This window comes from Barbus barbus, assembly GCF_936440315.1.
Source record: "Barbus barbus genome assembly, chromosome: 42".
NCBI classification, from domain to species: Eukaryota; Metazoa; Chordata; class Actinopteri; order Cypriniformes; family Cyprinidae; genus Barbus; species Barbus barbus.
In genome coordinates this window covers 22,518,759-22,541,638 of record NC_136720.1, presented here as the reverse complement: position 1 = coordinate 22,541,638, position 22,880 = coordinate 22,518,759, and the positions used below count along the sequence as shown (strand labels likewise).

The 22,880-nt window shown below is 39.0% G+C and overlaps 1 protein-coding gene across 1 annotated transcript; it reads left to right on the top strand.

Annotated features, from left to right (window-relative positions):
- The first annotated feature begins 455 nt into the window (after nt 1-455).
- lrrn3b (leucine rich repeat neuronal 3b) lies at nt 456-13,755 on the top strand. Its single transcript, XM_079403550.1, has 2 exons — nt 456-749; nt 10,162-13,755. Exon 2 carries the CDS (start codon nt 10,503-10,505, stop codon nt 12,621-12,623), a length of 2,121 nt encoding a protein of 706 aa, XP_079259676.1. The 5' UTR covers nt 456-749; nt 10,162-10,502; the 3' UTR covers nt 12,624-13,755.
- Nucleotides 13,756-22,880: the final 9,125 nt, after the last annotated feature.

The following is a 22,880-nucleotide window of genomic DNA, read 5'->3' as shown; positions in this document are numbered from 1 at the left end:
AAACGCCATAGAATAACAATATGCAATATTTGTAAGTCAAGACTCAGAACCTCTTGAAATTAAATAAAAAAATAAACCAACCCTGAGAAATATCCAAGTGTCCAAGTGTGACAACTAGCAAGTGTTTGCCCTCTTATTTGCCTATGCTGTAAACTTGATGTTATATTACTTTTGAAGCTATATAAAAAGTCTATGATCTTTCATACTCTCTCAGTCACTTGTATACAAAATTATGAAAAACAACAACAACAACAACAACCCCTAAATACGACGCAATCAGAAATTAATACCAACATATTATTCATCTTCTTCTGCCTCTCCTTATTTCTCAAACTGTTCTTGTCTGACAGACGCGGCTGTATAGCCAATCAGCTGCGAGAGTTTCTCTCCGCCCCGCCGCTATTGGTTGATCTCTGGAGACTCGGGGGCTGTTCCGATATTAATGACCGCTGGGCAGACAGCGGCATGTCAATGTGACAACCGAACGAGCGGCTGCAGATGCGCCTCTGAACGCAGAGGAAGGAGGAGGCTGTCAGTGCGAGTGACTCTAAAAAGCTTCCAGACGGCTCTCACCTGGTGGATTTTGCCTCAATCGCACGGCAAAATCTTAACGTTAGGAGCGCGAACCTTCTCCATCTGCGTTAAAAGAAGATCACGCGCGCTTATTTTCATTTGCTCTCTGGAGCACTGCGCTATAGATGAACGGAATACATGTCGTTTTATTGACCGGGATGACTTACGCTGAAACGGTAAGTTTGAACATTTTCCAATCCACCTCGTGTATTTGGTTCATAAATATTAATTTTAGTCGGTATTTTACTGCATGAACATACACATTCAAGTTGAGAGAATATGCGTCAGAGTGGCAAAACGACCGTGAAGGAGTAGAAATGGAGGGAAATGGATAACAAGCACATAGGTAGTTGAATAAATAGCCATGTCAACCTGGAGCACAGAATTCCTGTTGCTGATGTCGCGGTCGGAGAACAAACACATGTGTGCATCAGCAGCAGCAACAGGAAATCTGTGCTCCAGCTTGGCATGCGTATTTTTTTGGACACAAGGCACGTCCTGGACGAATAGCCACAGGCAGTCTTGCATCTGGCTGTTCTCAATCTTCCTTAAATCACCCTGTTGCCGTCCAAGATGTTCTACAGCACCCCTATAACACATGAATTTCAAATGCAGTCGCCTTGAGCGTCCACTGTACAGTAAGTATCGTTAAATGAATGTATATCGCTTTGAATGGAGGCATTGTGATTCTGATCCATTCGTCTGATCTGCATTCATTGCTTCAGCCTAATTTATACCGTCCACAGCAAAACACCTCCTATACAGATGAGGAAATAAAAAAAAAAAAAATGTTTTTTACCACAGCTGTTAATCACATAAGCAGCGAGTTTGTCCTCCCACATCTCTTTGTAGACGGAGGCGGTGAGGAATCGTTGCAGACTGGCATTGCACTTTCTAAAACACAAGTCGGAGGTTGTCTTACGGATTTCAAATAGCATGTATGTGTTTGCATGCATGCATTATTTTAAACACATATTTGGGGTAGTGCATCACATTAAATTATTAAGATCAAAATCAAAAATATTAAAGTATAATTATGTTAAAAAAAAAGGTGCATCACATAAATATCCATATATGATCCTCTACTAGCAAGCAGATACCAATTAGATCAATGGGTTTCAGGGGCAAAAAAATCACTGGGCCTGAAAGAATGATATGGAAGGATTGGGATTTCCCATAGAGGACCTTAGTCGGGCCACTGTAATCACAGGGGCCTGGGACAGCCATTACCAGTTGTCCCTCACTGACGGCCGGCCACTGACTCGTTACAAAGCGAAAATGTTGAACAAAAATATTGTGCGGCTTAATGGTAGACAATACACTCCAACCAGTTTGTGTCCTTGGAGTCTCTTTCATGCCAAACTCTTCAAACTCAGACCTGAGCAGGCAATTCTTAATCACTGATGTAATCACATGGGCCACTTGATGGCTGCACTAATTAACAGACAATAAGTAAAACCCTTGATATTACGGATCTCTCAGACACGGCTTCTGTGAGCACACTGGAGTGTTTAACTGATTTTAGTACCTCTTTGTATGACGAGGTGCTGGAAAATTGCTTTCTCAATTTCAATCAAAAAATTGCGTCATACCAAACAGTTTGAAGCACAAATCAATGGTGGATGTGCGGTTTGAAATCCAATTTATGCAAGCCTGTATTGTCAGTGCAAAGTGGTGTGGGCTTCGAAACAAAACATCACAAAGTGAGTGCTGAAAAATAGCAAGTGTAGCATTTCATTAGCTTACTTCATCAAAGAAATGAAAGATTAAAATGCTTTCATGTTCTTGCAGAACATAATGCTAGCCACACTAATATCATGGGTTCAGTTCCCATTGAAAGCATTCCTTGACTGCACAGAGGGTTAATTAGATAATGCCTGTGCCATATGCATTAGTGAGAATGTAAATATAATATAGAAAACATGCAGAAATATGATGAATGCACTTTTAGAGGTATATATATATATATATATTTTTTTGTTTTGCATAGTTGTACCTGCCATGTCTAATACAAAAAGGGGAAAAAAGATCTAAGGCAGGGTAAACTGGCTTTTTAATGATTTCTCCCCAATCTCCATCTACTGAAAAGGTCACCACACTCCACATTATCTCATTGTTGCAAAAGCCTCGACTAGTTGTTTCAAAATATAGACTTTAATAAGAGAATATGATAGCAGCATATGCTGTGTTTTCATGAGTAAACAGAGCAGAACCATCTGAGAAGCACTGCTGTGCTCTCCATCTGTTCTTAGATTAGACTGATACCTGTAGTAGAGGCATCCGGTGCGGTATAGAGCGCATACTGGGAGAACTGGGATCTCATTATGTCTAAACAGTCAATCTAGAGATGTTTAGAACACAATAAACCATACACTGCTACACCGATAGATCGACTGACACTTGCTGTTGGGAACACGCTTTCAATCAATCAGGCCCAATTAGAGTGAAATGCTGTATTTGTACCCTGGGGAGATTTTATTGGTTTCCATAATTAGGTTATTCATATATAGTGTAGTTTAGTGATGCAATTATTCTGCCCATTGTGCATGGTATATTTTCCTCAGGCTGGGTTATGCATGTTAGAGCAAATAGTAACGTTACATGTCTCTGGATGAGCAATGTGGTTATATCGATATGAGTCAGAATATTCTTACATCATATTCAGAACCTTAAGGGAAAATTCTGGAAAACTCTCTTAAAACTCAAAGAGAATGTACAATTGGAGTTATAAAATTATAAGAAAATGTACAACTGATGTAAAAAGGAGTGTACTGGCATCTAAACATTCTGCATTCTCATTCATGTCAGTGTGTTTTTAAATCCAAACCACATTTGCACCCAGAGAATCAGTTTATCTCTAGCTATATGAGCAATAATGCCTTCCACTGAAGACTAGTTTAGAATCAATAGGTCAATAATAGGATTGAGAGATAAAGAGACACTTTATTGATCCTTGATGGCTTTGGCCAACTGGTTTGCAAATTTGGTAAGAATGTGCATTTAAACCTTTTAACCTTCGAATAGCATGCTTTTTGCTTATACATTTAATTAGTGCTTGCATTGTAGAACTGTATTGATATTAGGGCTGTATACCTTGGAGAACCTGGCGATACGATACATACCTCGATACACAGGTCACGATTCGATACGTACCTCGATACAGAGCTGTCTCGATACGATTTGATACAATGTGACACGATTCGATACGATTCAATAAAAATACATGGGCCAGAGCCAATTAGTTAATGCTGAACACATTTACTCAAACAGAACTCTGCATTTTTCTTCAATTTAATGAAGACAAAAGTGCATTATAACAAAGTGCATTTTGCTTAAATATTTGCAACTTTAAGTGCTCTGATTAATTGTACACAAATTGTATTAATCTGGAAATTACCACAAGTCAACATTTAACTTTCCAAGGGTACAGTCTGAGCTCACACAAGCACAAAATCTTCTTCTTATTATTCTTAACTTCTTATTAAATCTTCTTATAATTCTTTTTTGTGACACCATGTACTGCCATAACATATTTCACTATGAAATCACTTAAATGCTACATCTTGCTTTAACATTTTCCATGAGTTTTTTGAAACTCGCGGGCGCCGCTGCGCCCCCTAATGGCTGGGCGGAGTATCGATACTAAGGGCTAGAATATCGATACTGTATCTTTTTTTATTATATCGGTATGTATCTAAGAATCGATATTTTGAGCACACCCCTAATTGATATACCCCTTTTCAATTTCTTCCCCACAAATTTAGGCTAATATTAAAATTGAAAAAAAGGTAATTGATGTTTACCATTCAAAATCCATTGTAATATTTGCAAAACAAATTTCCACTTTGCAACTATTTGCATAGTGACTTGTGATTGGTATTTTTGTCCTTAGGTCTATTTAAGAGTTTAAAATCACTCTTACATGGCAAAGACAGTGTTGCGTTGGGTGCGAGGTCCCATGCACAGCAGAGAGAAAATAAATAATAAATAAAATTAGATGCACGCGGAGTGTCATGACAACAGCAAAAGTGGCTCTGATCTGGCATTTCATTTACACAGAACCAAATTTTAAAACCTGTGCTTGTTTAGAACATCATGACTGTTCTTTTTCTACCTTGCAAGCACTGATATTTCCTTCAGGAATTGCCGTTCAAGTTAATTTATATCAGCACAAACTATATTTCCCTAAAAGAGCAAATCAGCATCAAACAACCAGTTACAAAATACCAGAATTGTTCATGTACACTTGAATTCATTGAGGGAAACAAAGGACGGCAGTGGAAAAGCTGAAACCTGTGGGGTCCATCGGTTAATTTGGAACATTGATTCTGCATTAACCGTTGACTCGGTGCTGATTTTGCGAGCACATAGGAGGGAAACGTTCCTTGAGGATTGCACTGGAAACTTCATTATGCACACACATTGCATAGCAAAGCCTGTTTAATGGACTCTTCCCTTACCTTGAAAATAGTGTAATGGCAAATCAATGAAGCACAGGGCAGGGGGAGGAGCAGCAAAACAGACTATGCCACCCACTGAGAGGCCTATGCAAACTGGCTGGCACCTAGGCCCTCTGCGTCTTCTCCAGGCCTGAGAGAACAGCTTACACAGAGCATGTGAAGAGAGGAGGGGAAAAATAAGAGCTTAAGTGAAACACAAAGAGGAGAGAGAGCATGGGTGTAAGAGCAGGGGTGTCTTCTGTAGACATTTGAATGAATGAGCGAGAAAAATTCTCAAGACCATTTGAACAATATTTCCTCTGAATCATCTCTATAACTCTATAGCAGTTCCACCTCTGCCCTACTTTCTGTACATGCGATCTGTTTGACAGAAGTTTAACTGAAAGCCTACAGCTACACCTGGCATCATATATATTTAATTCACCCATGTAAGCTTGTTGGTCAGTTAAATGTTACTTTTATGTTCTAAATATATTTTTTTTGTGCTTGTAACAAATTACCTGGAGATGGAGCAGTGGCTAGGAAGTGGTGGCTTGAGACCTGTAACATCATCAAATCAAAATACATTATTGTACTTGGTCTTTTTAGAAAAGTTTCCTCAATGTACATTAATGTATGTGTATCCCTATTTAAAAACACAAAACATCTTATTATCCCCAGTGCATTTTACATTGAGTTGCTACAGCTACTTTAAAGGTGCCATAGAATGCATTGATACAATATTTTAAATTGTTCTCTGATATTTACATAGAAGGTATGTGGCTTAAGTAAGTGCAAAAATTCTCCAAAAACAGTTTTACATGTCCATTTACAACCCTAGGATTTCTCCCCAGAATGAAACGGTCTGTTATTGGCTTATGTGGAAGGGTCATGAATAATAATGTTGAGCTCTGCTCTGATTGGCTGTTTCACTGTGCGGCTCAATGTTGAGCTCTGCTCTGATTGGCTGTTTTACAGTGTGGTTCATTTCAGTAGCTTACAGGAAGGAAACACAGGGAAAATATATATTTCAGTACTTTCTCGCGCAGTTATGTCGTTGGGTAATTATACTGTAAATAAAATGCGGGCATCAGGGAGCCGCTATTAATATAGTGGTGTGAAAAAGTGTTCGCCCCCTTCCTGATTTTAATTTTTTTTTTGCATGTTTGTCACACTTTAATGTTTCAGATCACCAAACAAATTTAAATATTAATTAAAGATAACACAAGTAAACACAACATGCAGTTTTTGAATGAAGTTTTTTTATTATGAAGGGAAAACAAAATCCAAACCCACATGGCCCTGTGTGAAAAAGTGCTTGCCCCCTAAAGCTAATAACTGGTTGGGCCACCCTTAGCAGCAACAACTGCAATCAAGCGTTTGCGATAACTTGCAACGAGTCTGTTACAGCGCTGTGGAGGAATTTTGGCCCACTCATCTTGGCTCATCTTACTTTGTTGTAATTCAGCCACATTGGAGGGTTCGGCCACAGCTCACGGTATGTCATTTCCATGTACAGAACTGTTATTATTCAACTATCCCAAGGTAAATACAGTTTTCCATTCTATGGCACCTTTAAAATCTAGTCCCCAGCTCAAGATTTACAGCCTATCTCAAACTCCTCAGCCCAAAGCAAACACAGGAGCCGGGCTGCCACCATTTAGCCTGAGTTACTTCTCAGTGTCAGTAGGGCTTCTGCCCACCGGACACATTTTTTCAAACATGCCCTTATATTTTACAAGCCCAATCAAGATGATGCTAGCTCTGTGATATCAGGTCTGGCAAATAATGGCGGGGAATGATTCTCTGACTCTTCTCTCCAATTTCGTTGACTGACTCTGCAGTACATCGGGATGGTGATTAGAGGCATCCATCTTGAAATTCCATTTTCTCTGTTATTAGTTGCATTTCTCTCTGTCTCTGAACGTGTGGCACGCTATGCAAGGTATTGCCACTTAAGCTCTATGAGCCACGGTGTTGTTCCAAGTTCTTACGTTTGTACGATCTCACCTACACTTAACTGGGTTAAGCCTAATTTCCTTCATTTGTCTTTAACTGGAATTTTTAATGGGTGCGCCATACCTTTATTGCTGTTACAGAGTCAGTGGAGGTTAATACAGGTTTAGTTGTATTAGTGTGTCTCCTCTCCTGGGAGTGTTTTTTGTAGATACTCTAACAGAAACAGCCTCCAGAACACGATCATGAGCCATTACGACCATTACACGCAAAAAAATACATTATTTACCATCGCAGAAACTAGGGCTCTAACAGGGTTATTTCTGGAGGATAGTGTATCGATTATGTAGTCGTAAAATAACTAAAAAGTTATTTGATTTCTTCTCACTTCACAACATATATGCAATAACGATGCCACTGCACACAGTTTTAGTTCCTTTTTAAAATGTAGCTAAATAATTACATTCTGAAATAATGTACAGAAATCTAACAGTTGCAGATGATGCTGTTGACTATGGAAACCTTGATTTAACACACTCATTACAGTGCCAAATTGTTCATGCCCCATTGACCTATGCCTTTATTGTGCATTGTTAAATGGTCCTGTTCACAATGTGAAATCACTGAACATGGAAACTCTGGCCCTGCATCAAAAGCATAACCTTGTCTAAAAGGGCAAGATGAAAAAAAAAAACATTCCTGCACAATAGAAAATAGAAAGAAGTATAAAACATATTGCATGTGGGCTGCCAGAACAGTTATCCTAAATGCATCCTAAATTCTAAACTTTTATTAAATAATAAGTACTAATTTTAATATCTTGATATTCTAATATCTGGGAAAATCAGGGATCCAGAACTATCACAATTTAAAAGAAGAGACTAGAAATATTAGAAGAAAAACAAACTGCAGTTTCATTTATTACACATTAACGCTATACTATCAACAGACAAGCATGCCTACGCACTTAGTAGTGAACCTGCACTACTAGAGAGAACATGCAGGTGCTGTAGAAGCAGTGCTCCATTTAACACGTCAGGAAAATAGGCCATTCGTGTCAGTCAGGAAAACTAGATGCATTTTCCAGTATTTATGGCTGACACAGGTATTGTCAAGCATCCATTTTCCAACCACCGTGAGAGTAGCGGCCCATCTATGAGGTGTAATAAACACCCAAATTTAAAAGCTCTCATTACCTGCTAGGCTTATTAACAATTTGACGGTCGTTGTCTATGGCAGTGTTTCCCAACCTTTTTTCTGCCACGGCACAGTTTTGATGTAAAAAATCCCACAGCACACCACTAAACATTACCAAAAAAAAAAAAAAAAAAAAAGATAGAAAGGGGAAACGTATTTCCCCAATAATTCAACTTTGCATCATCAGAGTTGGTATTTTGGCTTTATATATGATCAGACACTTACACTTAATTTCTGAAAATCACAGTCAAATGGAGTTAATGAGGTTTTTGACGTGCGACTGACAGAGATCTATGTTTTGTCCATCATTAGAACAGCCGCATCTGAGGCATTCAATTAAGAGCATTATGTTTTCACCAGTTTATTAAGTTTATTGTAGCTGTATGGGCACTTAGTTAATACTTTTGGCCAAAATCTCACGATATAAAAGACGAACAGCTATGATATTTAAAACGTACAAAAGTGTATTGGCTACAACTAGACAGCAATGCTAAGAGTCTTCTCTGCTCTTTTTACACACATAAACATTAGCCTTTATAGACAGCATTTCTTGAGTAAAGAAAACGCTGTACTTATTGTATTCAAACATAATTTCTTTATTTACCCTTGCATTACAAAGAAGTAGACTTCTGTCTTCACACTGTGCATCGCAGCACTTCATTCTGAATGGAGGCAGGGTGGAGTTATGACGTTTGACTGACAATTTTAGGATCCAATGGCATTACGAGGTTTAGTCACAAGCTCTTTTGAATGCTTTTCATTGGTTAAATATTTGTAAAACCCACAAACCAACATAATGACCAATAGCACTGATTTAAAATAATAATGGAATATAGTAGAGATAAGGAAGTTTTTGATAATTTTCCACATCACACCCGACAACGTGTTGCGGCAAAGTGGTGGGAAACACTGGTCTATGGGACAATTCAGTGTAGTTCCTAGCGTCTCTGTTTACAACACAAGTACACTTTGGTGATAGAGAGACAACAGATCAGGTGATCAGATCAGTAACACCCCACCAGACAGAAATCACCTGATCTAGGGAAGGCCCTATATATTATGTACTTCAAAACAGATTCTGTTGCCGCAAATATTATTCATCATAAAGGTCCCTGTATTGAAGCTTATTAATAATGAAGAATCTTGTTGCCTTAGAAAATCACACATTTCGCCCCCTCAATTACTCAACCAAAAAACACACTCTCACCTCCACAGAGCCTTGAGGGGTGAACTCTGGGTTTCTCTGTCGGTGAGGCTTACTAAAGACTGTCTGTGGTATCCTCACTTCCTCACCACCTTCCTTAGGCACTGAAGTTGAAAAGAGAGATGATAGTGTGATGGAACAGTCTCTTTCTTTCTGTCTGTCTGTCTTGCTTGCATTCTGGCTATGGCACTTTCCATAGTAACCCTGGTGATGCTGAGGACTCTCACAGAATTGCAGATTTTTCTTCAGTATTCTGCGTAGCACAACAAAGAGTTGCTTTTAACAGTGGAAAAATAACAAATTGGTGTTTAAAAGTAATGTTGAGACCTAATGCGGTCTTTGCAATTAAAATATGAAGTATTCAAGGCCATGGTTTATGTTGCTTATAGCCCAATCATGTTATTTTCACTAAAGTGGAGTATAGTGAGAATGTTTTGTGCACAACACTAGAACATTTCATCATGGCGAGTTGCTTCTGGGGAATCTACCCTTTTGAAAAATTAGCAGCAATATTAATGCCTACATGTCAAACACACTAAGCTTCATAATTTACATATTTTAGGGAACTTTAGCTTCAGAATCCCAAAATAATATCTAAGGTGAAGGACACCCATATCCGTATGTCAAAGGCTTAGTTTGCAAGGTACTGCTGAATAAAATGTCAGCAGACATCAGAGTGCTTTAATGTGGCTTTTGTAAATGTCAGCATGCCTCGGTCTTGCCTTAGTGATGCCCTTGCATTTTTCTTGGTAATTATATGCTAATATTTTCATCTCTTCTTATTTTCTTCAGGTAGAAGTGGATTAGACTGACGATGGCGTCATCTGTAGTATTAAATGAAATGAACGACCTTGCTTCGGCCTAACTGAAAACACCACTACCAGAGGTTTAATGGTGACCTTTTTACCTTTATCTGCCCAACCAGTAAAATTTCATACACCACCTTCAATCTGAATTACGGGAGACTTGGCGACGGGACATCACATCTGTTGACAGCACATCAGTCAGGACCTAGGGAAGGCCTTCTGTTGGATTCAAGTGATCACCACAAATGGTTGATTATTTTTGAAGTGAAGTGCTTTTGACACAAAATCTTTAAGGACCAACTACTTACTGGTGGGAATTGTGCCAATATGAAGGACATATCATTTGCGGATTATTTGCTAGTGGGTCTTGCAGTGACTACCTTGGTTCTTGCTGCAGAAGAGAGAGTCAGTTGTCCCAAACTTTGCATATGTGAGATTAGACCCTGGTTTTCCCCTAGCTCTGTCTATATGGAGGCTCCCACTGTTGACTGTAATGACCTCGGACTTTTTAACCTGTCCATGAGATTGCCATCTGATACACAAGTCATTTTACTGCAGACCAACAACATTGCTAAGATTGAGCGCCCTTTGGATTACCTGCCAAACATCACTGAAATTGATCTCTCACAAAACAACCTGTCATCAATAAATGATGTCAATATTGGCCACCTCCCTCAACTCTTATCCCTACACATGGAGGAAAACTGGATATGTGCCCTACCAGACAACAGCCTTTCTCAACTGATCAACCTTCAGGAGCTCTACCTAAATCACAACCTCATCTCCTTAATTTCTCCCGAGGCTTTTCGTGGCCTTCAGAGCTTGCTGAGACTTCACCTCAACTCCAACCGGCTTCAGAGTATAAAAAGCGAATGGTTTGAGCCCTTACCAAATTTGGAAATTCTAATGATTGGGGAAAATCCTGTCCTCTCTATTCAGGGTATGAATTTCAAGCCTCTGAGAAACCTTCGCAGCCTGGTTCTTACTAGAATGAACCTGTCACAGATACCAGATGATTCACTTCTGGGCCTTGACAATCTGGAGAGTATCTCATTCTATGATAATACATTCCCTAAGGTACCCCATGGTGCTCTCAGGCATCTGAAGAGCCTCAAGTTTTTGGACCTTAATAAAAACCCCATTGGGCGAATTCAAAGGGGTGACTTTGTGGACATGCTCCATCTTAAGGAGCTGGGCATTAACAGCATGCCAGAGTTGGTGTCCATTGATAGTTTTGCCCTCAACAACCTCCCAGAACTGACCAAAATTGAAGCCACCAACAACCCCAAACTTTCCTACATACATCCAAATGCTTTCTATAGGCTGCCGAGGCTGGAAACACTAATGTTAAACGGTAATGCTTTAAGTGCCCTCCACAGGATCACAGTGGAGTCTCTCCCAAATCTCCGGGAGGTTAGCATGCACTCTAACCCTATCCGCTGTGACTGCGTTGTACGGTGGATGAACATGAACAAGACAAACATTCGCTTCATGGAGCCTGATTCCCTGTTCTGTGTGGAACCTCCAGAGTATGAAGGTCAGCATGTCCGGCAGGTTCACTTCAGAGAGATGATGGAGATCTGTCTGCCTCTCATCTCTTCAGAAAGCCTCCCCACACAAATCAGTGTGGAAAGTGGGAGATCTGTGTCTCTTCACTGCCGTGCCTTTGCTGAACCTGAGCCAGACATTTACTGGGTGACTCCGTCAGGGAGAAGGGTCATCCCAAATGCTGTTTCTGCGAGATTCTACATGCACCCTGAAGGCACACTTGATATTTATGATATAACTGAGATCGAGGCTGGATTGTACACATGTGTGGCACACAATCTTGTTGGGGCAGACCTGAAATCTGTCTCAGTGGAGGTAAATGGATACTTCCCACAACCTGTCAATGACTCAATGAATGTCAACATCGAATCTGTACAGACCAACTCTGTGTTGATATCCTGGAATGCCTCTCATGGTAGCCTGGCACCAAACATTAAGTGGTATACATTGCCCACGACAAACCATCCAACAGTGGCATTTACAGCTAGGGTACCATCTGACATGACTGTATATAATCTCACACATCTCAGCCCTGCTACACAGTACAAAGTGTGCGTGGACATTCACAGCATCCATCATAAACATGACACTAGGTGCGTCAATGTCCTAACTAAAGGATTAGAACAAGCCGTAAAGGACTCTGAGAGGTGGGACATGGCGCTGATTGCTGCTTTTGGTGTGCTTTTCATTGTGATCTCAGTGGCTTGCTTTCTGATTTATGTCTTTATGAGGAACCACTGCATTTATGGAGAACTGAAGCGATACCCTTCCAAAATGGCTCTGATGTCTGAGACCAGCCAGCAGTCTCCCTTTACAAGGCTATGGATTTCTGGGAAAGGGATGCCAGCTGCTGTTGAGGTGAAAGCCACAGTCATAAATGTGTTGGACAATGCATTTTAAGCTGCACCTGTAGAGGACCACAAAAACTACAAGCAAATTGTCAAGGCAAGAGCGGAGAACTTGCTGTTCCAACTTGCCGTTCCAACTTGCCATTTATCTTTTTGCCTTGAAACAGACATCAAATTCAAATGGAAGGGATGTCTAAAAATCTATAACTAGCTCTATAGCCCCTCATCACGAGCTGCCAGATGTGGCAAGTGGCAATGGAACAGTGGTAACTAGCGAGAGGTAGAGACTTTCTGCTAAAATATGCAGTGTGATATTTCTAGGCCATTCACTGAAAACAGATGATATTAAGACATCAGGAAGGTGTTGTTTCTCATACCTGACTGTTAAATGTGTAAAGAGTAGTTGAACAGTCCTTGTGGTCCCAAGCAATACCGTCTGTGCTGTACGACAACCACATAGGCGTGTTAGAGACCCGACTGTTTGTTGAGAAGGAAATCTAGTAGAATAGAAGATTACGGTTATTATGATGTGAACTTTCGATGAAATATGTTGTTTTTCTATTTAAAAGCAGATCTGTCTTTTCATGCCTAAAATTGTTATATATTCTATCCAGAAATGTAACCGGTATCTTCTGTGCAGTAGCCAGGCAGTAAACAAGTGTGAATTACTTACAGTATGAAAGATACAACTTAAGTAACGAGACTACACATTTGCTGAATAAAACACAAATGTACATCTTAAGGAATCCATATACATAAATATATATTATATTTGATTATATTACTATCAGGACTGGATGTTGTTGAATGCAGACAGTTTAAAAGCATCTCTCAGACATAAATTGCAGAAGGTTGATCATGACAGGGTAAGTGCCTACTCCTGAATCTTAGACCAGAAAAAAAAAAAAAACACTTTTGAATGTTACTTCTAATGGTTTGCTGAGAGATCCCTGGAGAACAGAGCCATGATTCCAGCCTCACATGCAAATTTGTGCAAATACTATATGAGAATTGTTAGCATAAACATGGTTTAAAAGCATTGCGTCCTCGCTTTGAGTGTGAAAAAAGCCATTTTTATATTGACTGTGCTGTCTGTTCTACCCTAAGCACATTAGTCAATGAGACCAATGTGCTTAAGGTAATGTAAAAACTAAATAAATGTCAGCGTTTTTTTCTTTCTTCTCATGTTGGAATTAGCATGTTTCCTGATCTAAGTTCTGGGGGGAAAAAAGCCTTACCGTGATTAACAAACATTTCTTGAAGGAATAGTTCATCCAGAAATTAATGTTATCATGTTTTTCCAAACTCATATGACTTTTTCTTCTGCAGAACACAAAAAAAGGTTAATTTCCAAGGTGCTCTTATCTGTACAAAGAAAGTGAATAGGAATAGACATGGTCAAGCCTACAAAAACAAGTCAACATGGAACATGTGGCAGTGCAAATGAGCAATAAACTCTACAAATAACAAAAAAGGACCATAAATAAATTATTGTTTGGAAAATAACAGCTTATACATTCTGCTAAACGTCTTGTGTTTCACAAAAGTACGTCAAATGTGACTGAAACAACAGGTTCGGCAAATGACAGCATTTTTATTTTCTGGAGAACTATTCTTCCAGTGCCATAAAGAGGGGACTGCCTGGTTCAAGTTTAAGACAACCGAATCAGCTGCAAAGAATCACATTGTATTTGCTCCATTTAAGATCCAGCACAAACTCACAACCCAAAAAATTACAAACATGATGAATGCTCATCAGCCACTGACTGACACGGAGGATTTGTCAGACAGGCGTGCTCGTACATCAGCGAGGCTTTCAGCAGTGCAGACAGGCCTTTTAGAGGCCGGCTATCAGTCAAAAACTAGGAGAGCTAAATTATAACTCAAATTCTATGCTGGCACTGTTCAGGCAGGCTGAAGTCCACAATCTTTTGCCCTTCCTTTTCAATCAGATTGCAGGTTGAGATGCTTCTGCAGCTACAGACAAGGTCACCATGTACCTGTACTGCATCAATTGAAAAAATGACAAAGTAGCAGAAGTAAACCAGATAAACCTGTAACAGACAGAAAGCATTGATACAAAAGTAAAAACTCTACGACTAATTATGCAAGATACAGTGGCAGCCATGTTTAAACCTGATACATCCTGAATGAATGGAATGAGCAAGATGTCACAATTTAATTCAAAACAAAATTAAATGTGATGAATCCTCAAATATATTTCCCAGCACCTCACACAGCTCCAAGGCCATCTAACACAATATTAGAACTCATCTGTCTATATTTTAAACCATTTCTAGATTAATAACTTTTATAAAGAAAAGAGTAGGAGAGATTTTAAAAGCTTTAGGGGCCTAACAATGATATCTTCTCTGTTTCACTAAACAGATTTTTGTTGAACAAGCTACCTGCACTTTCTAAGACAAATTCAATTCCATAATGCCTGTAAACATGTTTAATATTGCAGGAAAATTCCTAACAACAGACTTTTTCGCTTAGGTAGTCTTAACTAAGGAGAAATTAAACTAAATTATAGTCCTGTTTGTTTATGAGCCAACCCAGCTGGACATCTGAGTTATTGCCCTATTAAAAACTACATATTTGCACTTGGGCCTTTTCTGCTACAGGCCACCGCTGCAATAAAAAGCAAAATGACAACAATCATTTATATTTCTTTCACAAGCACCCGGGGATTTGGATAATTATAACACTTATCATCTCTGTGAGCTCCCCCTGATGTGATCTGGCCTGCAAAATGTGGCTGTGCCGCAACCCCCATTAAAATAAATATAAAATAATGTGTGATCTAGTGCTAACTATTTCTCTGTAATTATGCAGGGGAAAAATGAAAATGTCAAGAAAATTATACAACACTGTCCATACTGAAATATCTTGTATTTAGAGTAAAAATGTATGTATTACATTTAACACAAAATGCAGTTTCGGTCCACTTTTTTTTTTTTTCCTTGAAAGACAATCTTGCATTTAAGCAGGCAGTATTAAATTTTGAGTGGTGACCACACTGAATCCATTTCCTGAAGAGACAAAATGTCAAGACAGATATGTTTGTTTCTTGCCCATCAGAGCACCACAGCCCCCAGATGCATTTGTCATGAGGTGAACAAAATGTTTTACTCACAGATAAGCAATCATCAAAAACACAATAGTTCTTTAGATGCACCGTACAATGCTAACAAATACGATCTCAGTATTTTCGAATGCCATTTACCTGTTCAATCATTTTGACAAGCTTTCAAATTTCACCTCAATAACATTTAGAATACCAAAAACAGTCAGTCCTGTTATGGCTCATTAACAGACCTCGGAGTGAAAATGAGGACAACATCAGATTCCTTAGGGAGCTTTTTAGCCAGTTGGCACTCAGATTCCAGCATGGATCATTGCTTTCCTAATCATTGATCGATTGCTTTGCCTTTTAGCCCGTGTCTTTGTGAAAAAGAATTTCACCAAGACAGCTGAGAAGCCTAATCAATGGATGGGCTAATGAGCTATTCACACACATGTCTGCACACAAAGAGATGGAAAATAACAGATTCCTCACGTCTAGTTGGACAGAAAAAGGGTCACGGCCAGTGTCAGAAATTCAATTATTTATTAAGGAATGATATTCGCCCCCAGTGAATTGATTTTTAGGCACAATTTTTACTTTTATTAGGGCAAATTTTAAAAGGAAAATAGCACGACGTACATTAATGCCAAAAACTTGTACATAATTAATTGAAATGTAACTACGGTGTCTAAAAATGCATAACCAGTATAATAACATGTATAATAATCCCCATATTTTAGTGTGTTTTTGTCGCTTCCAAGTTATGCCAGCTTCTTCTACATTCTTTTAGAACAAGCCATAAGCAGCAAATACTTGGAGTGAACACAAGTAAATGAAGATGGCCCAATTTAGCCCAATACTGTCTAGGATTACATAATGGTAACAGCACATTAAGGGAGACTGTAGATGGCCCTTGTGATTTTAAAATGTATACACAGCAAATATCCACAGTATTCCATTTTTCAAACTGACGATACACAGGGCAGCTTTTAAGGCAGAGTTGCCAGGCAACACCAATGAAAATGGCCACCAGTGTAAAACAATTTTGCCAATACTGAGCCTTTTACCATTAATGCCTGATGCTGAACTTGTTGCATGTGTCTCAGCATCATTTTCAAAAGTACTGGCCCCTGAATCAGAGGACAAACCATGGAGGTCAATAAAACCTGGATACAACTGGGTATTAAATTCAATACTGCAATCTTTGCTCATTGACAATTTGAGCCCCTCATGTCGTAAATGTAACGTGACTAATCAACTTTGGAGCTGCAGGAAAAGGCATCCGGATGGCACCACAAGAACATCTACCGGCCAGCGCCACAGCGGACCCATGGGAGATTACTTTTTCTCAGGGGGGAAAAAGCTCTTCATTTAAACTCACTGGTATTGGAGAAAGTATTAACATACTGCATTAAAGATTTACACAAAAAATAACCAATATATTGGATAAAAAAACACCAGTAATCTTCCTGTCCAACTAAAGCATTTTAAGAAAAACTGAATCTGTTATACACAAAAATGTTTTTGTTGAATGGAATAAAGCTGAAATAAAATAAATCTAATTATTTATGCAAAACACAAACAACTTAAATGAAAATGAACGTTGCCTGAAACATTTTTAAGTACTAAAATTACTAACTAAACCTGAAATAAAAATAAATTAAAAGCTAAACAGAAATATAGAAAGTAATGAAAAAGACAAGTACATTGCAAAATTATTAAAAATAAAAATTCACACATTGACAAACCCAATACATTTTTTTTTTTTTTTTTTTTTTACATCTTTATTTTACAGTAGTAATTTCTGTTTTATATGTTTAACACAGCAAAACCAAAAACCCTTTTCCTACCACCCCGAGAGACACATATCCCTGTCTGGGAATTGTTGAATTACATTATAACCTGGTTATCAGAGATATAAACAAATCAATTGTTAAGAGTTTGTGATCCATAAAATTACAATAGTGGTTATGAAATCCCAGTCCATGAAAACCACAATGTTGATGGTCATGATAAAGTCACGTTAAATGTAGAATTAAAAAGTAGAAGCCACAGCTGATCTGAAAAGAAAGTTTGTAACCATTTTGAGAAAATCCCATAATCATGATTTATTTGTATTTTTATTATGTAAATTATTTTTTTTTTTTGCCGTTTCCATAAAATGAGAAAGGTATAGTAAGGACATTGTTAAAATATTCCATATGATATCCTTACTACCTTTCTGGGCCTTGAACGTGGTAGTTGCATTGCTGTCTATGCAGGGTTTTCATCGGATTTCATCAAAAATATCTTTAAGTGAAATTTACTTTAATACATTAATACAAGGTGTGACAACATCAGAGCTGCCTTTCATTTCCATCTCTGAAACTTTAAAGCTTGTGCATTGACACCTTAAGCATTCCATATAGCCCTGCACACACCAGAAGATTAAAAATGCCATATTCCCTCAGTTCATTACACGCTTCCTTGAGAACTGCAATAACAATTGCCTGCGCTGCAGAAAAAAAGTATTTGATGTTCATTATCCTTTCTGTTGATTTCTCCCTTACTCTTCTTCCCTCTCTCACTGCCTTTCAAGCTGCTTCACTTCAGCCCAGATAAAATGAATTCCCCAAATTATAGCAGATCACTGCAAAAAAAATGTACTGTAATTTCATGTTGATGATAATTGCATTCAACATTAATTATCTATTTAGATTATTTTGCAATTCTGAGTGCGCTCATCAGAATTAGTTAGTAGTTAGCAGCTCTATCTGGTGACAGTCTGTGCCACGTGCTGATCTACGATTACGAAACGATCAGTCGATCATGACTCAAAATCATGCACAGACAATTCTGAAATTCAATCGTGTAAATAGCTGCCAAACAAATCCTCTTAAAATACCTATTCGTCGTAATTATTTGACCTTTCAAAACAGCCCTATTAGATTAAATAACCAGTACCTCAAGATTCAGGATTCACAGTCGTTTGCCAGTCTCAATTATATTGAGGGAGAGGCCTGTTGTATACCAGGCATTCGCCTCTGGAAGAACATTGGTGTTAACGAGACCTGTCCACCTTTCTCTGAAGCCTTTCAGGCCATTAGTGAGAACCAGAGCGAGCCCGGTTCATCACACACGGATCCTGGTGCTTAAGCCAGTGCTGTCATCAACATCAGAGCTGAATGCTTTCTAGCCTTTGCAGGAGCATGTTAATATGCGCCATCTCACAGTTAGCCACAAAGATTGAAGAAGTGTCTCCAACCTTCAGCATGGGTTAACAGGATGGAAGTCAGACGTTCTGGGCAACTGGAGTGCGTGTGAGTGTATCCATGCAGCTAATGAGGGGAATCAATCAGGAACACGGCTGTCTCTAAAGCCAAAGCCTCCCACTCTGGGGAGACACTGTCAGGATCTGCTGTTCTCGGATTTGCCTTGTTCGAACTGACTGCTACAGAAACGAAAGACATCGCCACGGGGTTATTTTTCAAAATGAGCGCAATCCACATTATATCTCAACATCCTCTAACAGAAATGCATCATATCGACGCACTCTCTGAAACAATCTCTTTATCACGTACTGGTACAGCTCCACGTCTTATAAAACACCCCATTTTAAAAGTACATGGCCTACTTTTTCTACTTTTCTACTCAGACATATTCTATGATGCTGATGCAATAACTAGCATCAGATCTATGACTTGCCACCAGAGTTCAAGTCACAAAGACGCACATGCTTTGAATACCACGACACAGCAGTAAGCCACAAGCCAATGGAGCGCTGAAGGACTTCAAAACCAATCCCCGCGATCTGGAGTGATGTCACTAGACACTGTGCTTTTCTCAGCAGAACAAAGCCAGCGCCGTGTTTATGTGGCCCTTTATTTGAGCCATGCAGAAATACTGATGGCTGGGAGTGGAAATTAGCTCCGTCGTCAGAACAGAATGCTGCCAACGACAGGCAAAGTTCACGAAAGCACATCAAGAAAGCAAAAAAAATACAGAAATAGTCAGACTTGAAACAAATCAGTTTTGTCCACAAGCACTGAAAGAAATTAGTAAAAATACTCCTGAAAACCCTTACAAAATGCACTGTAGCAGTACAATGGTGCAGTGATGATATCCATATCAAGCAATACCATGATACTTTGAAAAATCGCTTTCAAAGAAAAGTATCAAAAATATCACGGTACTCCAAAATACTTTCAAAAACAGCATGATACTACATTACTATGTCGAAAAAATCAGGGTATCATCATTTGGTACTGTCTCATATGCTTTTTTTTAGAAAATGAAATTACCCTGCATTAGACAGGCCTATGAAACATTTCACATCAGTCAACTACCATGTGAGTGGGAAACAGCAAAGGAATGCAAACCGCAAACAATAGTGTTTGATCAGGCAGTGCACATGGGGACTTTGACTGGCCATCAGATTCAATCATCTTTAGCTATTGCAGACATTTTCATTTGCACACTTCAGTTGGCAGCATAAAATACCTTTTCTTGTTTTTCCTGCACCATGCGGCAGTAATACCATCTTCATTGTAATCTAAATGGCAAACACGGGCATGATTGACTCTACCTCTCTGACAGTACATGAGTGTAGGCATACAACCTTATTCCGTCTCAATTCTCACTCATGGATCAAGGTACCTTTTATTTGTATCATGATAAAGCAGTCAGAAATCACCACATCAATCTGCATACCAGCAACTCCACCCATGCCTTTGTATCCACTCTTTATAATTTACCCAACACTGGTCCGTGGGGTCAAACATGCTCTTTAGGAGCGATTCAGGAGAATGACAGATTAAACAAATTAGGATGATGAGGACGCAGACTTTCCTCTCTGCTCACTGTGACCTTGCTTACTTAATGATGCTTCGCAGAAGCCAATTTAACTTGAGCGTAAACCTATTATATCTCTAACCTTAGACCTTTCATGAGGCTGTGATAATCCTTCCAGTGCACCGAACATGAGGATTTTGAACGAATATTAACCCTGTCCTGCATCAATGGCAGCTAATCAATCCAAATCTTATTTTGAACAAGCACTACATTATGTTTCTTCCCTAAGGGAATTATTCATTGAGGCTAGCCATTAGCAAAACAACCCAACGCTGCTGCTGCTTTGTACCTAAACAGAACTGAACAAGGTAGTGAGGGTATTCAGAATTGAATTGAGCTATTTTTCATGCATTATGTCATGCTAAATTAGCCCTGTAATCAATAGCCATGCTAGATAATTATACATCCCGGCATGGACCATGTAAGTAATTTAGCGATCCATTACTTAATTCAGTGCAAAAATAACTCAATATTTAGATCCTAGAGCATGCATCTTGTAGAAAATAGCTGTATTTTTGCAATAACCACGAAAACATTGAATAATACTGTTTAAAAGGATATGCTAATGCTAAATATCCCTATCTGCCATCAGCTTAGATGAATCCTGACCTCTACCAACAGCGTATCACACCCTAAACAAGTCGAGCGACAGTTCTCCATTTCGCTGTTGATTGGCTGCAATGATGGGCATCTCAGTGGGCCAATCGAACAGTGCCAGAAACAGGGCAGTCCAGCACTGGCAGATGGACAAATGAGTGGTCAGGTGCCTTCAGTAGGCTCTTTGAGTGATGATGATGATGATGAGACTGTGTTTGGCAGGTCAATCGCGCAGATGGTGAGAGCCTCGCCTTCCCGCTGCTTCCCAGTCGGCTTTACTTTTTCATTCGACGCCTGACATCAGTATCATGTCTAAGCGAATCGGCTGTTCATGCAGAAGTCGTCGTCAGAGTAGCTTACAGAAACAACGCTTGTACACACCTGCTCCCCACGGAGAGAGAGCTAAGTTTAGGCAGGAACAGTGATGTAGCAAACTTCTTAGCTAACAAAACATGCAGAAACATGGCATATCTTACCAGCTTGCAACAATTCGCACAGCAGGTCCTCTAAAAGAAACAGAATGTTCATTTTAGAATTCACTTATTGACTACGTGCTGGAAACAGCAACGGCATTCACTTATACACACATAAACAGCCTCTTTAGTCCCTTCTTTCCTAAACTGGAGTTCAAGTCGGCAAATGACTAAATGACATTATTCTCTGCTGAATAGATGCTCCATCTTGCTCGCATAATGACAGAGGAGTGCAGTCATTGTGCACATCTTTGGTATGCATCAAATACAGTTCGGTGGGAATGGAGCTGGCTATGACTGGAATAGCAAATGACCTTTGTTGTATTGATTCTGGCGTGGGCTACACAAGGCTGTCAGGCCATCTCAGAAGGGCTAGGGCCCTTTAGTAGACCGAATGAAGCCGTGAGCCGCTAACTGAACACTCTGCACCATAGAGTTTTGTTGGAAACAGCTTTTAAAACTTGCAATAAAGACTTTTATGCACATTTTTACTGCATCAATTAAGCTTATGGTCCCTGCCCAATGCTCTATATTGGCATGTTTAACAGAATTATAAATTTATCCTCCACTATGCAAATGTTGAACCTTCAGTTGATGGTCTCCAGGAAACAGATGACATCAGTTATTCCTCTGCTTTTCAAAGTTTGGGAGAAGTTCATTTGTGAAATCAAAAGAGAAAACTGATAAATATTTCTATTTACAATAGCTTTCTGGAGCTGATTTTTAATATTGGTACAGAAAAGATTTTGTAAGCAGGATTTCCAAGGTCATGGAAAACCTGGAAATATTGGAAACTTAAAATTATGATTTATAGTGTATAAAAAACGTCAAGGAAACGAGTGATTATTTTAAAATCCTTGAAGAGTAATCCCACATGGTAAACATGGTCAAAATGTGTGAAAAACTAGTGTGAGATTTCTAAGACACTGTGAAGACATGCTGGTCATGGCATATTTGAGCAAGACCGAAAAGGTAATCTACACAAACTTCAACACAGATTCTTCTTGCTACACTAGATTAATTTCACGCTTCTAAAATGTCAGAGCCCAATTTTGTGATGCAACACAAGTACATCATGTAAAATATCTTATATGGTCCGTTTTCTGTTCAGTATCTGTTGAAAAGCTAAGCAAATGTTTGAAGATAATCTGCTGAGCAAGTTATATCTTATAAACACGTTTATAGCTAGCTATCAAATAACAGCACATCTGGTTTAATGGCACAGACATTTGAAGGTAACTATAGCCCCCCTTGAGTACAATCAAATCAATGCTTTGCACAAAGTGTAACCCTGTGGTTTCATTTAACAGAAGATAACAAAAGTAGAGGCCCTAATTAA